At 38.3% G+C, this 13910-nt stretch overlaps 2 protein-coding genes across 2 annotated transcripts; both read left to right on the forward strand.

The window, feature by feature from the left end:
* The first annotated feature begins 283 nt into the window (after nucleotides 1-283).
* Nucleotides 284-9631, forward strand: LOC103428004 (structural maintenance of chromosomes protein 1-like). Its single transcript, XM_008366095.4, has 18 exons — nucleotides 284-1067; nucleotides 1661-1897; nucleotides 2674-2907; nucleotides 3233-3471; nucleotides 3729-3995; nucleotides 4143-4413; nucleotides 4878-5002; nucleotides 5456-5565; nucleotides 5650-5757; nucleotides 5842-5981; nucleotides 6851-6940; nucleotides 7043-7251; nucleotides 7469-7638; nucleotides 7797-7906; nucleotides 7992-8371; nucleotides 8595-8846; nucleotides 9006-9233; nucleotides 9327-9631. The coding sequence occupies exons 1-18, from the start codon at nucleotides 630-632 to the stop codon at nucleotides 9373-9375; spliced, it is 3657 nt and encodes a 1218-aa protein (XP_008364317.2). The 5' UTR covers nucleotides 284-629; the 3' UTR covers nucleotides 9376-9631.
* Nucleotides 9632-11025: 1394 nt separating this feature from the next.
* LOC103428003 (patellin-4-like) lies at nucleotides 11026-13387 on the forward strand. Its single transcript, XM_008366094.4, has 4 exons — nucleotides 11026-12006; nucleotides 12094-12218; nucleotides 12313-12454; nucleotides 12882-13387. Exons 1-4 carry the CDS (start codon nucleotides 11173-11175, stop codon nucleotides 13146-13148), a joined length of 1368 nt encoding a protein of 455 aa, XP_008364316.2. The 5' UTR covers nucleotides 11026-11172; the 3' UTR covers nucleotides 13149-13387.
* Nucleotides 13388-13910: the final 523 nt, after the last annotated feature.

Genomic DNA, 13910 nt, shown 5'->3' on the forward strand with positions numbered 1-13910 from the left:
ATGCCTCGTTTCATACCAATGACGTTATATCACAAGAGATGTGGATTCAGTTAAACCACATGATAAAGAAAAATATCATTAAATTGTAATTGTGCGAAAAATTGAAGATTTAGTAAAATTATGGTAGAAAACCAGAAAGCTAGAAAGGGACCAAAATCCAAATAATCTTGTATTCGCATTACAAAATACCAAAAATCAACTAAAAATGGATCTACTGAGTACTGATTTAGTACTGATGTATTTTTATAAAAAATAGGTATAAAAAAAAAAAAAAAGTGAACTCGAAAACATGAAGCATAAACAAATGAGCTTACTCTCACGTTGCAGCGAAAACAGTTTTTTTTTTCAAAGGATGCTGTGCGACGGGCTCGATATATAGCGAAGTGAAAAATGTCAATGCTCAGCTCTACTTGTGCAAAACTCCCCTTCTCCCGCCAATTCCCTTCCTCTCCGTACTTTCAATTTCCCTCCGTTTTCCCAAGAAAATCGCACTTCCTTATCCGGAAAAATCTCAAGCTTCTGTAAATCTACTCGCTCTGCTACTATTCCCTGAATCCGTAGCTTCAATTTTCAGAATCCAGCCCTAAATCTCCACTTTTTCCCAAACCCTAGTTTTGCTTCGACCGGCCATGCCGTCCCTGGTCTCTCAGGGCAAAATCCTCCGCCTGGAGCTCGAGAACTTCAAGTCCTACAAGGGCTTCCAGACCATCGGCCCCTTCTACGACTTCACTGCGATTATTGGGCCCAATGGCGCCGGAAAGTCCAACCTCATGGACGCCATAAGCTTCGTTCTCGGCGTGCGGACGGGCCACCTCCGTGGGGCCCAGCTCAAGGACCTGATCTATGCCTTCGACGACAGGGAGAAGGACCAGAAGGGCCGCAGGGCCTTTGTCCGCTTGGTTTACCAGCTGGCCAGCGGGTCGGAGCTCCAGTTCACCCGAGCCATTACCGGCGGAGCGGGCAGCGAGTACCGTATCGATGGGGCGTCTGTGACGTGGGAAGAGTACAATGCGAAGCTCAGGTCTCTTGGGATTCTTGTCAAGGCCCGGAATTTCCTCGTCTTTCAGGTTAATTTAAAAGATCAAATGCTTTCGAATTTCGCAGTATCGATACGTAATGTGAGCTTAGGGTACTTCATTTCTCTGTTCGATTTTTTTTATTTGCCACGCTGTGTGGTAGTGGAGAAATGTATATATATCTATTTATTTTCAAATGTATATGATTTCTCAGAAACTATTCAAATTATGAGACTCAATGTAGACTTCATTTTTGAAATTGTAATTTGGATTTCATTTCCCTGTCTATAGTTTCCAACTTTCCATCACTTTAGCATCTATCACTGAGTCGTATGTAGTGGCCGAGTTAGTACCGTCGGTTGCATCTTGTTTGCATCGGAGAGTATATTCATTCTAGGTCAAAGGGGGAAAATGAGTAGTCATAATCATAAAAGGGGAAAAATGAGTGGTCATAGAGTGTCGAGTCATTGCCTAACGGCTATTTAAGTGTTAAAAGGAAGTTTATAAACATGCTAAACTGTGCCTTGTTCACTAGTTTTCAAATACCGTAAGACATATTGGAGCTCTTACGGTGGTTCTGATATGTCAATAGGAAGTTAGGGTGACTTCTAAGTTCTAACCACCTTTTATCTTTTTTATTTCAGGGCGATGTGGAGTCTATTGCCTCCAAAAATCCCAAGGAACTTACTGCACTTCTTGAGCAGATCTCTGGGTCTGATGAACTCAAGAGAGACTATGAAAAATATGAAGAAGAAAAATCCGAAGCTGAACAAAAAGCAAGTCTTGTTTATCAGAGAAAGAGAACAATAGTATTGGAGAGGAGGCAAAAGAAAGAACAGAAAGAAGAAGCTGAGAAACACCTCCGTCTGCAAGATCAACTGGTGCGCATCTCAAGGTTTCTTTGCTGGTTTCATACATGTGCACATATGAGCTGCAGCTGCTTTTGCATTTACATGCATACATACATGGGTTACATGTCTGCATTCACGCATGCATATGCATGTTTTGTCATAATACCATATCTGCTTTAGCTGCAATATTGCAGTTAGTTGTCCTTGAAAATGTTTAAGTTTCATAATTACTTGGATTCTCACAAACTGGATGCTTAAATTTCTAGCTTGCCATCCCTTAACCAAACACACGCATACACAAAAGGGAAGAATAGTACAAAGACAAACTGAATGCGAAGGTAGGCTGAAATCTCAAACTCGTAGGGAATTATGTAATTCAGGAAAGAGCATACTAAATGGGCTTTGCAAACACTTGGTTCTCTCTCTTCTCTCTTCTCTCTCTCTCTCTCTCTCTCTCTCTCTCTCTCTCTCACACACACACACACACACACACACACACACACACACACACGCATGCACATACACAATCACTCACTTACACACTCACTCACACACAGACTATCTGTCTTGTGTCCATGTGTTAGTGTACTTTGTGTGTGCATATACAAGATTTGTAAAAAAAATCCAGTGCAGGCTAAGCGGGGAATTCGTTAATATGCCAAACTTTTCTCGAAGCTAAATTTTGGTCTTGAAGTTTGTTATTTATACAAGTTTAATAGCTTTAAGTGTTTGCCATTGAATGTTCTGCCTCATAATTTCTAACAGTTGTAATATGCTAATTGTGTGATTATCTATTTGTCCTGCAGAAATCTTTGAAGAAAGAACATTCTTTATGGCAATTGTTCAACATAGAAAAGGATATTGCAAAAATGACTGAGGAGCTTGAAGCTGAAAAGAAAAGCCGCGAACAAGTTATGCAAGAAATTGATGAGTTTCAGCTAGAAGCAAACAATAAGAAGAAAGAACAAGCAAAATATCTGAAAGAAATTGCACAATGTGAAAAGAAGATTTCAGATAGAAATAGTAAACTTGACAAAAGTGTGAGTTTCTTTGGCTTCAATGGGACATAGAAAATTCACTCGAGATTTATTATAATGAGTTTAATTTGAGTTGAATTGGGCTCTGGTCGACCCTTGAACCAATGAGGTTAAGATTGGTGATGACTAAGTAGTTCATAGTAGTCAAACTGGGGAACTATAAGATGTTGTTGAAATATAGGGTGGTCCTTGTATATTTGTCATATCTTGCTGGTTCTGTTGCCATTTTAATATGATGACCTTTACTTTTCTGTTACTGCATAAAGTATTTTTCTGTGCTGAAGAGGAAAATATTATTGGTCATCTAATATTGTATTTCTGTTTGCAGCAACCAGACCTTCTGAAACTGAAAGAGGAAATGTCTCGTATAAATGCAAAAATCAAGAAAAGTGAGAAGGAGCTTGCTAAGAAAGAACAAGAAAGGAAAAGACATAAAGAGGATATAAAACAGCTGCAGAAGGGAATACAGGATCTGACTGCAAAACTAGAAGATTTACATGAACAAGGCCGAGATAGTGGCGACAAACTGAAGTTAGACGATACTGAATTAAGGGAATACTTTCGAATGTAAGTGTTTGGTGATTCCTGCTTTATATGGCCAGTATATCTTATTGTGATGGTAGTCTGGCTCTTTACTTTTATTCAACCAAAATATATTTTCCTTGGGCTAAATACCATTTTTTTTTTCAAGTTTAAGCTAAGGAATGAACTTGTTGCCCTGCTTACCCTTTTCTTTATTACATTCATTTAGCCATTGTGCTTTCTCTAGTGTTTCTCTTCGCGATATGGTTCTCTAAATTGTCATTGAGATGCTGATGTTACAGCAAGGAAGATGCTGGGATGAAAACTGGAAGGCTAAGAGATGAGAAAGAGGTCCTGGATAGGCAACAACATGCTGATCTTGAAGCTCAAAAGAATTTGGAAGAAAATCTTCAACAGTTGAGAAGTCGGGAGGCTGAATTAGAGGAACAAGAGGAACAAATGCAAACAAGGCAGAAAAAAATTAAAGAAAATTCTGCGAGACATAGGGATGAAGCTAAAAATCTGGATAATGAACTGCATGCCATGCAATCTAAAAATTCACAGGCCAGGCAGGTGTATCGTGCTGCCACCCCATTGTCTTATGTGTTGATTTGGTTGTGTTTTATATTTTGTCATTTTATTTTGTTGTTTTACCAGAAATTAAGACAAAAAAGCATTGAATTCATGTTTACCATTGTCTTTTTTGGTGCATACAGAACGAAATATGAAAATCTGAAGTCAAAAATTGATGAAATAGATAAGCAACTACGGGAATTGAAGGCTGACAGATATGAGAATGAGAGGGATTCCAGGTTGTCTCAGGCAGTCGAGACTCTCAAACGCCTGTTTCACGGTGTCCACGGTCGTATGACTGAACTCTGTAGGCCAACACAGAAAAAGTATAACCTCGCTGTTACTGTTGCCATGGGTAAATTTATGGATGCAGTTGTAGTTGAGGACGAACAAACGGGAAAGGAATGCATCAAGGTTCTTTATGATCTTATAAGTTTATCTCCTTTCGTAGTGTGTTTATCTAAATTATACTGTTGACATCAACTATCAATACTTCGCTTTTGTATTTTATAGGTAGTTTTTACATTTTTGTGCTTCAAACTCACTGAACATTGCTAAAACATAAATGTGATTGACCCCTAAGCATGGATGAGGCATCCTGTAGCTGTTAACTATCCTACTGTTTGCATACTGAATACTTGAGGGCATTTCATCTTCTGGCTTTGAATGCAGTCCTCTCCATCTAGGAAAAGCAGATGCTTTTTTTCCTTTTCAATTTCTATGTACATATTTGCTGGTTGTGTGTTTGAATATAAATATTGCACGAAGCTGGGTTGTTTATTGGTTTATTGACTGGCCATCACTGGATTCGTGGGGTTGACAAAACTTTTGAAGTATGTGAATGCAATTCTGGTTCTGAACGTTTTGCATCCCTGCAGTATTTGAAAGAACAAAGGCTTCCCCCTCAGACATTCATACCTCTTCAGTCTGTCCGTGTGAAGCCCGTAATGGAGAGATTGCGCAACTTAGGTGGTACTGCAAAGCTGATCTTTGATGTAGTTCAATATCCTTTAGCAATGCAATACTTCTATAATCTGTCTTCTGGTAATGGTCTTACAGTACAGTAGCCTGGGTATGTTTGCTGCCCGTGTCCATGTGTTTTTCAGGTGCTCCATTCTGGTCAGCTGACAATTCTGCCTATGCGTGATTTCATGTGCATGTTTTTCTTCTTTCATCTTCTGTGATGTTTCCTTCATGCGACTCCCTTACAATTGTCTCCCTCCCAAAAGGAATTTGAGTTACTTAACTGATGATTAAACCTTTTGGCACCATTGGATGTATTCTGGTGACTATTATCAACTTGTTGCTGTTGGTTATGTCATGATTATGCCATGCTATAATTTATGTGTGTTGGCCTCTCTTCTTTTTGTTTTGGTTTGGTTGTGAGATTAAACTGTGATTTTATGCACGAAAGTCTGAAAAAGCTTCTATGATTTGTGGACTTAACAAATCACACATTCGATCCTGCCTTGGAGAAGGCAATTCTTTTTGCGGTTGGCAATACTCTTGTCTGTGATGAACTTGATGAGGCTAAGCGTCTCAGCTGGACTGGTGAGAGGTTCAAAGGTAATTAGTTTCACATTGTGTATTAACAAATCATGTTCTTATTGAATTAGGTCTTTACCTTTTCATGTTTCCGATATAAATTAGTTGTAACTGTTGATGGAATTCTGCTTGCCAAATCTGGCACAATGACTGGCGGTACAAGTGGTGGAATGGAAGCAAGGTCAAAACAGTGGGACGATAAAAAAGTTGAAGGTTGTTTTTGACTTCTCTTATTGTTTTGAATTTGATTTTTTTGGGATTATTTTGGATGTGGCTTTAACTGTTTTTGTTCTGTAGGACTAAAGAAGAAGAAAGAACAATTTGAGTCAGAGTTGGAAGAGCTAGGGTCAATTAGAGAGATGCAGATAAAAGAGTCTGAGACAACTGGTAGAATTAGTGGACTCCAAAAAAAAATCCAGTATGCAGAGATTGAGAAGGTAAATCCATCGATTCTCTTCCATTCTACAGATGAAGGCTTGTCGGAATGGTTTTAATTGTTAGTTTATCATGCTTTGAAGCTTTAAATATGGTGGCAATAGGTATTTACTTTTTTATCCATACCCACTTTTCATCTTGGTTTGGTCCTTCAGCCAGATTATACCTGCTCAGGTCCTTGGAACTTTTGTTTAGCGGTTAGCATAGAATTGTTTCATATAACATTCTGAAAATGGCTTGAGATTCTGCCATAACTTGAGTGGGATAGAAATTCTTTAGAAATCCTTACATTTGATTTTGTTTGTGTCAATGACATTTTGATTTTGTTTGTGTCAAGTAACGTGACCCATACTCTATATCCAGAAGGGAAGATGGAGGTTGAAAATTAGAGCTGTTGCCTGTTGCTATGAGTTATTGTATGTGATTTGAAAAATAATATGATTTCTAGATATGGAATTGTGGAAAGGTGTGGCCAGTTTCAAATACTTGAAATAAGTAAGGTTTTATTTTGTAGGAAATCCGGTTTTGGTCAATAGATCATTTTATATTTCAACATAGGTCAATGGTCATTCCACTTTCTAGCATAGATCAATTGAATCAATTATCCTCTTCAATTAAGGTCAATATAAACAATTCTTCTCTCCATCTAAGGTCCATACCCGTCCTTAATCTATCTCTTTATTGACCTCACTCAATCCTGATTTTTCTCTTCATCTAAGGTCAATTACCCCTTTATTTTATTATTTTTGGGTGGGTGGATTGGGGTGGGGGTGGGCTGCATGCACTGCAAAATGACATTGTTATTTCTTGATTTTGTCTTATGCAATTATTATTTTTCTTGGATGGACAAATAAGATAATTTTTGTTGCAGAAAAGCATCAAGGACAAACTTGCAACCTTGGCACGGGAAAAGCAGAATATAAAAGAAGAGATTGATCGCAGCAGTCCTGAACTTCTTAAGGTTTTTTGTTTTGATTTTTATGATGACAAGGCTCTTCGTCTAGTTTCTTGCAATATTTGAATTCAAGCCTGTAGTTTCAGCTGTTTTCAAATTTTCTTGCAGTTAAAGCAAGCTGTAGATAAGCGGAGCAAGGAAATCAATAAGCTTGAGAAGAGGATAAATGAAATTGTTGACAGAATCTACAAAGATTTTAGTAAATCTGTTGGGGTGGCAAACATCCGTGAGTATGAGGAAAATCAACTCAAGGCTTCCCAATATATGGCTGAAGAGAGGCTTAGTTTGAGTAGCCAGCTGTCAAAGTTGAAATACCAGTACGTCCTTGCCTCCCCCTCCATTTCGCTCTCAAGTCAATAAATGCAAATATCAACATAGATGTCAGTTTAAACCTGTTAAGAGTTTCATTTTCTTTGTTTCCTATATCTTTTCGGAATCAAAACAGTTTCCTCATTTCTGAGTACTAGTTGTATTGCAGCTGTGGCACTCACTCAGATTATATGATGCAATGCTTTTATTTTTGTTTACTTTCAGGTTAGAGTATGAGCAAAACCGGGACATGGAATCACGAATTAACGAACTCCAAGATTCTATTAGTAAATTTAAAAAAGCTTTAGAACGGGTTCAGAAGGAAGAGGCTGCAGCCAAGTCAGCAGCAGAAAAAGCTTCTGGTGAGATTGATCAGTGGAAGAAAGAAATACAAGGTATGAAATGGGATTGTTTTCCAAGAAATGAAATTTTGAAGCTTCTATTCAATCAGCTCAAGATTTAGTTCTTAAGTTATTCAAACTAGTCAGCAAGCCAATTTATTCTTCATTCTTCATTTATTTTTTATTTTAATATGTCTCTTCCCATTCGTTAGAATGGAAATCCAAGTCAGAAGGGTGTGAGAAGGAAATCCAAGAATGGAACAAGCGGGGTTCTACAGCTACAACAAGTTTATCCAAACTTAATCGACAGATACACGCTAAGGTTGGAGTCAGTTCTCTTTTCACCAGTTGTGTACCTTGTTCTAGGTAAATTTAAAAGGCTTACGTATGTTTTTCTCACCTTACAGGAGTCACAGATTGAGCAGCTGATGTCACAGAAGCAGGAAATAGTAGAGAAATGTGAATTAGAACAAATAAACCTTCCCATCATCTCAGACCCAATGGAGATTGATTCCTCCCCAATGGGCCCAGTCTTCGATTTTAGTCAGTTAAACAAGTCTCATATGCGGGACAGAAGGCCCTCTGAACGGGAGAAGCTTGAGGTGGAATTTAAGCAAAAAATGGATGCCGTAATTTCAGAAATTGAAAAAACAGCTCCAAATTTGAAGGCCCTGGACCAATATGAGGCAATAAAAGAAAAGGAAAGAGCTGTAACTGAAGAGTTTGAAGTGGCTAGAATAGAAGAGAAGGAAAAAGCTGATATGTTTAACTCAGTTAAGCAGAAGAGGTATTAATTGCTTCTACACTATTAAAGATGCTTGGCATGCAATTCTGCTGAGTTAAATAGACGTTTTCTATAGGATAAGAACTAGAAAGAGAAATTTTAATTTTCCACCTTTGAAAAGCAAAGTAATGTATTGTTTTACGGTGATCTCCTGCAAACTATATGTTCTGTGGTTTTTTATTGTAATGCAGCTAGCTTTTTTGTTTTCTTGTTTTGGTCAATGCAGGTACGAGTTGTTTATGGATGCCTTCCAACATATTTCCAGTAACATTGATAAGATATACAAACAACTGACAAAGAGCAACACACATCCACTGGGTGGGACGGCATATTTAAATTTGGAAAATGAAGATGATCCATTTTTACATGGCATTAAGTACACTGCTATGCCCCCAACAAAGCGCTTTCGTGATATGGAACAACTATCTGGCGGCGAGAAAACTGTTGCAGCATTGGCATTACTCTTTTCCATACACAGGCGTGTCTCTTAACTTTTTACCAATGGAAGAGTTTTTACCTTTAAGTTTTACAGGCTATCACACATGAAAGTTTCAGGATGGAACTTAGTGTGTATATGGAGATTGCCACAATAGTAATGTATATTAATAGTTCTATTTCCTCTTATGCATGGGTTCAGTTTTAGGCCTTCACCGTTTTTCATACTGGATGAAGTCGATGCTGCACTAGATAACTTGAATGTTGCTAAGGTTGCTGGATTCATCCGTTCAAAGGCACGTGAAGGAGCCAGGGCTAACCAAGATGATGAGGGAGGCAATGGTTTTCAGAGCATTGTAATATCTCTAAAAGATAGCTTCTACGACAAGGCTGATGCTTTAGTTGGGGTTTACAGGGACTGCGAAAGGAGGTGAGCTTCACACGAAACTAGGAACATCGATAAGTTTTCACAATTCACTCTATACGGTTTAGTAATGCAGTAACTGTGTTTGCTTTATTCCAGCTGTTCGGAAACTCTGACATTTGACCTGACCAAGTATCGGGAGTCGTGATGCAGCTACTACAGGCTTCAGCTAGATAACCATGCTTATGATGTAGATACGGATTGTTTTGCTCACATTTCATGTAATTGCTGTGCATAAAGGTTGTAAGATTTGTGTGGCTGCTGGATTGTTCTTTTATAATTAGGCATGAAATTCAGCAAATAGATCTTCTGTGTTAGGCATGTAAAATTCACCCCTTTTGGTTATGTTTGATTTGGAGACTGATAATGTTTCAATTTTTCACAAAGCAATAAGCTTTACATGATTTACTGTGTTTTTTAACTTTTAGGGAGTGGTGGTTTACAATTTTCTTTTTACCTCTTGCACTCCTTTTAATTTTGTCCCTTGCTTGTTTTTTATTAAGTTTCCGCTAAATGGCCGGAAAGAAAGAGGGGAGTGCATAAGACCAATGAATCTACAGAGTGTGGTTGTCTCAAGATTGACCGCATTAGGGTTTGCTTAAGAATATTTATGTAGAAAGTAGTCTGCTCATAAGCGCTTTTGTTGAAAGTTGTTATAATCACAAGTTCACACCACATTGGAGCGTATATGTAAAAGCACTAGAGAGTGCGTGGGAATACAAGATAACTTGGAGACTTGGAATAGTGACTTGGAGAATGAGTCATGTAACACGTTCTGGTTAGTGAAACGTAGTCATTGCCAATCTGCCAAGTACCACGTTAGTTGCCCAAATGTAACATGTTGGCCAATTTAGGCATACACCAACAAATTATTAAACTAGTCCCCAACAGAGTTGCAGAACTATGTGCAAGGGGTTGAGAGATTAACTAATCATGTTTTTTTACACAATTTTTTTATAATGTTGGCACGACAATTGACGTTAAACTATGAGGTGTCGGAGAGTTCATAGAGAGTCTCACTTTGAGAGAGTCATTTTAGCATTTATCTTAGGAAAATTTAAAACCACTACAATGTTTCAGTGTATTGCATTGATAATGAAGGGTCAAAGATCTTTTTTTTATTTGATCGAAAAGTCACAAAAATCTAACCGTCTAAATTCCGGTATAGACTATAATAATAAAAAAACTTTTTTCTGTTCTTTCTCATTTTGCTTCTTAACAAAATAGAGCCAACTTATTAACTTAAATCCCTTAAAGAAAGCTGAAAACTAAGTTTGACTCAAACAAATTAATAAAAAAAAAAAGGAAAAAAAAGAAGAAAGGAAAAGAAAAGAAAGATCTTTTGTATTCCTAGCTTCCATTCATTAAGAGCCCACTAATATCCATGCCAGCCTACCACATGTCAAAACTTAAAACACTCTAAAACAATTTTGGACCAATCTAATCGTAGATTGCTTCGCATATAATGAGTTGGTCTAACGGTATTTTATTATCGAATTTTCTTTTTCCAAACTTCATTATCGAATTTAAGTTGATACAAAATTATAAATACATTGTGATTTATCATCAACAAATTAGCGACTGGTTATAAAAATATTTTTTAAATATCTTATCGCATGCCAAATTTAGATTGTGTGATGATTATTATTATTTTTTTCCTTTAAAAAAAAAAATCATCACACAATCTAAATTTGGCGCCAAGGGTAACTCACGGTTGTTTTCATCTTCATAGGCACAGAAGATTCCAAGAGAGCTTTGGAGTTTGAGGTGATAGAAAAAAGGAAAGGGTAAAAAAGAAGAAAGCTTTGCAAATTTTTGTGTCTCCATGTCGATCTCAATTCTCCACCATTGAATCCTCTCACCACCAAAAATTAGTCCTCTGGAAATAACTGCCTGAGAGCTGTGTGCACCGAAACTCTGGCAGCACCGGGAACCTGAAAGCACGATGACGGAGAAGAAAGAGGAGGAAGAGACACCATTAGAGAATGTCGAGGATGATCGTGTCGAAGAAACCGAGGATGAAAGCACCCATGAAGAAGTAAGCAAAAATAGCCCTAGTGAAGATCAAGAAAGTGATGTAGAACAGGAGGGTGGAAATGTAAATTCACCGTCTGTCGAATTCAAGAACAAGAAGAAGAAAAAGCAGAGAGCCTTGATGGAATTGAGGTGCAGGGTTGAGGATGCAATTGTTGGGAATTATCTGTTGGGAAAACCCAACAAGAAGCTTGGACCGGACGAGAGTTTCCGGCGGGAGATGGAGCCGTGGGAGATCACTCTTTGGGGGGTGCCTTTACTCCCAAGCAAAGGCCACCAAGGCACCGACATTGTGCTGCTCAAGTTCTTGAGAGCAAAAGACTACAAGGTCCTGGAAGCGTTCGAGATGCTGCGAAGGATGCTGAAATGGCGAAAAGAATACAAAACGGATGAGATTCTGGAGGAGGAGTTGGGGTGTGATCTTAAGAATGTGGTGTTTTTGAATAGTGTGGACAAGGAAGGGCACCCTTTGTGTTATACATTTTATGGGCCTTTTAGAGATAGGGAATTGTACAATAGGACTTTTGGTTCTGAGGAGAAACGGCAAGAGTTTTTGAGGTGGAGGGTTCAGTTTATGGAAAGGGGAATTCAAAAACTTAGCTTCAAGGACGGAGGAGTGGATTCTATGGTTCACGTTACCGATTTGAAGCACTCGCCGGGGCCGGACATGAAGGAGCTTCGTTCTCTTAGCAACAAAACCCTAGTTTTGCTCCAAGAAAACTATCCAGAGCTCATCCAAAAGAATGTAAGTAGTACTTTCAAATTTGAGGTTATGATCACGCTGAAATATTTTGTACAAATGTTGAAATAAGTTTGGTTGATTAATTTGCAGATTGTGATAAATGCTCCAATTTGGTATTATGTGGTGCATGTGCTCAGATCAAGGCTCCTAAGTCAAAGAACCAAAAAGAAGTTCGTGTTTGCCAGGCCTTCAAATGTTACAAAAACCCTTCTCAAGTGAGATTACTATATAACATTTCACTAATTAATGTTTGATTGCTTAATTTATGTTCTTTTCTCTCACAAATTTGCTTGGAAATTTACCGAAAAGGTTTGTAGAACCAGAAGAACTCCCATCTCAGTATGGTGGCCTCAAAAGAGAGAAAGATGGTGATTTCACACCAGAGGACAAAGCATCAAGGCTCAAAGTCAAACCGAGCACAAATGCCTGCATCGAAATCCCAGTTGCTGAGGTATTACTTCAAACAACAAATATATTAAGCTTCTCATAAATTCAATTATCTACTTTTAAATTGGAGAAATCTTTTAGTGTGACAGTTAAACTATCACTTGATGTTACTAATTCACGTGTTATAATGTAATTGAACATTAATGATGTCTCAAACCTAAGGTATAATATTGATAATAGATATCATGAGCAAACTTGTACCGTCATGTGAAATTTGTGGTGGTCATAGTGACAAAAATACTCTTTAGTTCGATGCATGATGAGGCAAGGGTTCATTAGTTTTACGTCCAGGCATGCCCTCAACCGTACTTATTCAAAGCAAATACGAAAGTATTTCACATCAGTTGGTCTCCAAAAGTTTGTCTCTAGCTTTATGCTTGAATAATCTTGATTAACTGATAGATTTTGGGTGTGCTTAATTGATTGATTAGGGTGGATTGACAATGGTGTGGGATCTAACAGTGGTGGGATGGGATGTGTACTACAAGGAGGAGTTTGTACCTGATGATGAAGGCTCATACAAGATTCTGCTCCAAGAAAGGAAGAGATTGGGACAAAGTGTTAGAAACTCCTTCTATATTAGTGAACCTGGCAAGATGGTGATAACAATTGAGAACTGGACATTCAAGAACAAGAGAGTTCTATATAGGTCCAAAGCCAAACCCACTCTCCCCATGTACATCTACCTTAACAAATAGCTTTCTATTTAGATAGTTCTGCTTACCATGTGTTTGGATGATGGGAAAATATTTAGAATTCAAGGAAAAATCGGGAGTTGGACCGTAGAAAAGGCTAACTCCCTCGTTTGCCAAGATGAGCGAAGAAATTGAGAAATTTCATGCGAGAAATATTTTGGAAAATTCTGTGGTTTATTTTCCCTTGGTTTTCTTTCTCTTTGTTTGGCTTTCATTTACATCGGTCTTCTCTATTTGTTGTCGTTGCCTCTTTATCTATTGTTTTCTTTTCATGTCATTTCTTTTTAATGATGCTGTTCATCCCCCAAATTCTACATGGATCTTGCATGTAGGCCGAGAATTTACATGAACATGAATTTAGAAATTACAAGCATGCCAGTACTAGTTTCTACTAGCAGATGGTGTGTGAGAGATGAAAATAGCTGACTTAGAGCAGCTCTAGCCCACATGAAATTGCCAAGGCAACTGGGTAGTTATTGCCCAAAAAACCGAAAATCTTGCTCCAGTCCATATTAAAAAGTTGGACAATTGCTAGGCCCAGAGTCCGCTCAATCAGGCGATCCTTGCCCGACCTTGTGCCCATGTGCGGTCTAACGTAAAAAAGCTGACGTTGGACACGTTAAATTTTATTTTATTTTTTCTGGGGGGATCATTACCCGAGATAGGGAGTTACCGGAGGGGGAGATGTTGGAGACGGGAGGAGAGGAGGAGGGGATGGGCTCGGGCAAGGCGATGGGTTCGGGTGAGGCGAAGAACCCGACTTGT

This window comes from Malus domestica, chromosome 05 (assembly GCF_042453785.1).
Source record: "Malus domestica chromosome 05, GDT2T_hap1".
Classification (NCBI taxonomy): Eukaryota; Viridiplantae; Streptophyta; class Magnoliopsida; order Rosales; family Rosaceae; genus Malus; species Malus domestica.

What these genes read in the sequence shown, in the direction of transcription:
- LOC103428004 (XM_008366095.4), top strand. Translation starts at nt 630, where the DNA reads ATGCCGTCCCTGGTCTCTCAGGGCAAAATCCTCCGCCTGGAGCTCGAG. An exon ending in GACTGGTGAGAGGTTCAAAG is followed by an intron (nt 5,566 to 5,649) that starts GTAATTAGTTTC and finishes GATATAAATTAG; the next exon opens with TTGTAACTGTTGATGGAATT. An exon ending in GTGGAAGAAAGAAATACAAG is followed by an intron (nt 7,639 to 7,796) that starts GTATGAAATGGG and finishes CCCATTCGTTAG; the next exon opens with AATGGAAATCCAAGTCAGAA.
- LOC103428003 (XM_008366094.4), top strand. Translation starts at nt 11,173, where the DNA reads ATGACGGAGAAGAAAGAGGAGGAAGAGACACCATTAGAGAATGTCGAG. An exon ending in CAGAGCTCATCCAAAAGAAT is followed by an intron (nt 12,007 to 12,093) that starts GTAAGTAGTACT and finishes ATTAATTTGCAG; the next exon opens with ATTGTGATAAATGCTCCAAT. An exon ending in GTTACAAAAACCCTTCTCAA is followed by an intron (nt 12,219 to 12,312) that starts GTGAGATTACTA and finishes TTTACCGAAAAG; the next exon opens with GTTTGTAGAACCAGAAGAAC.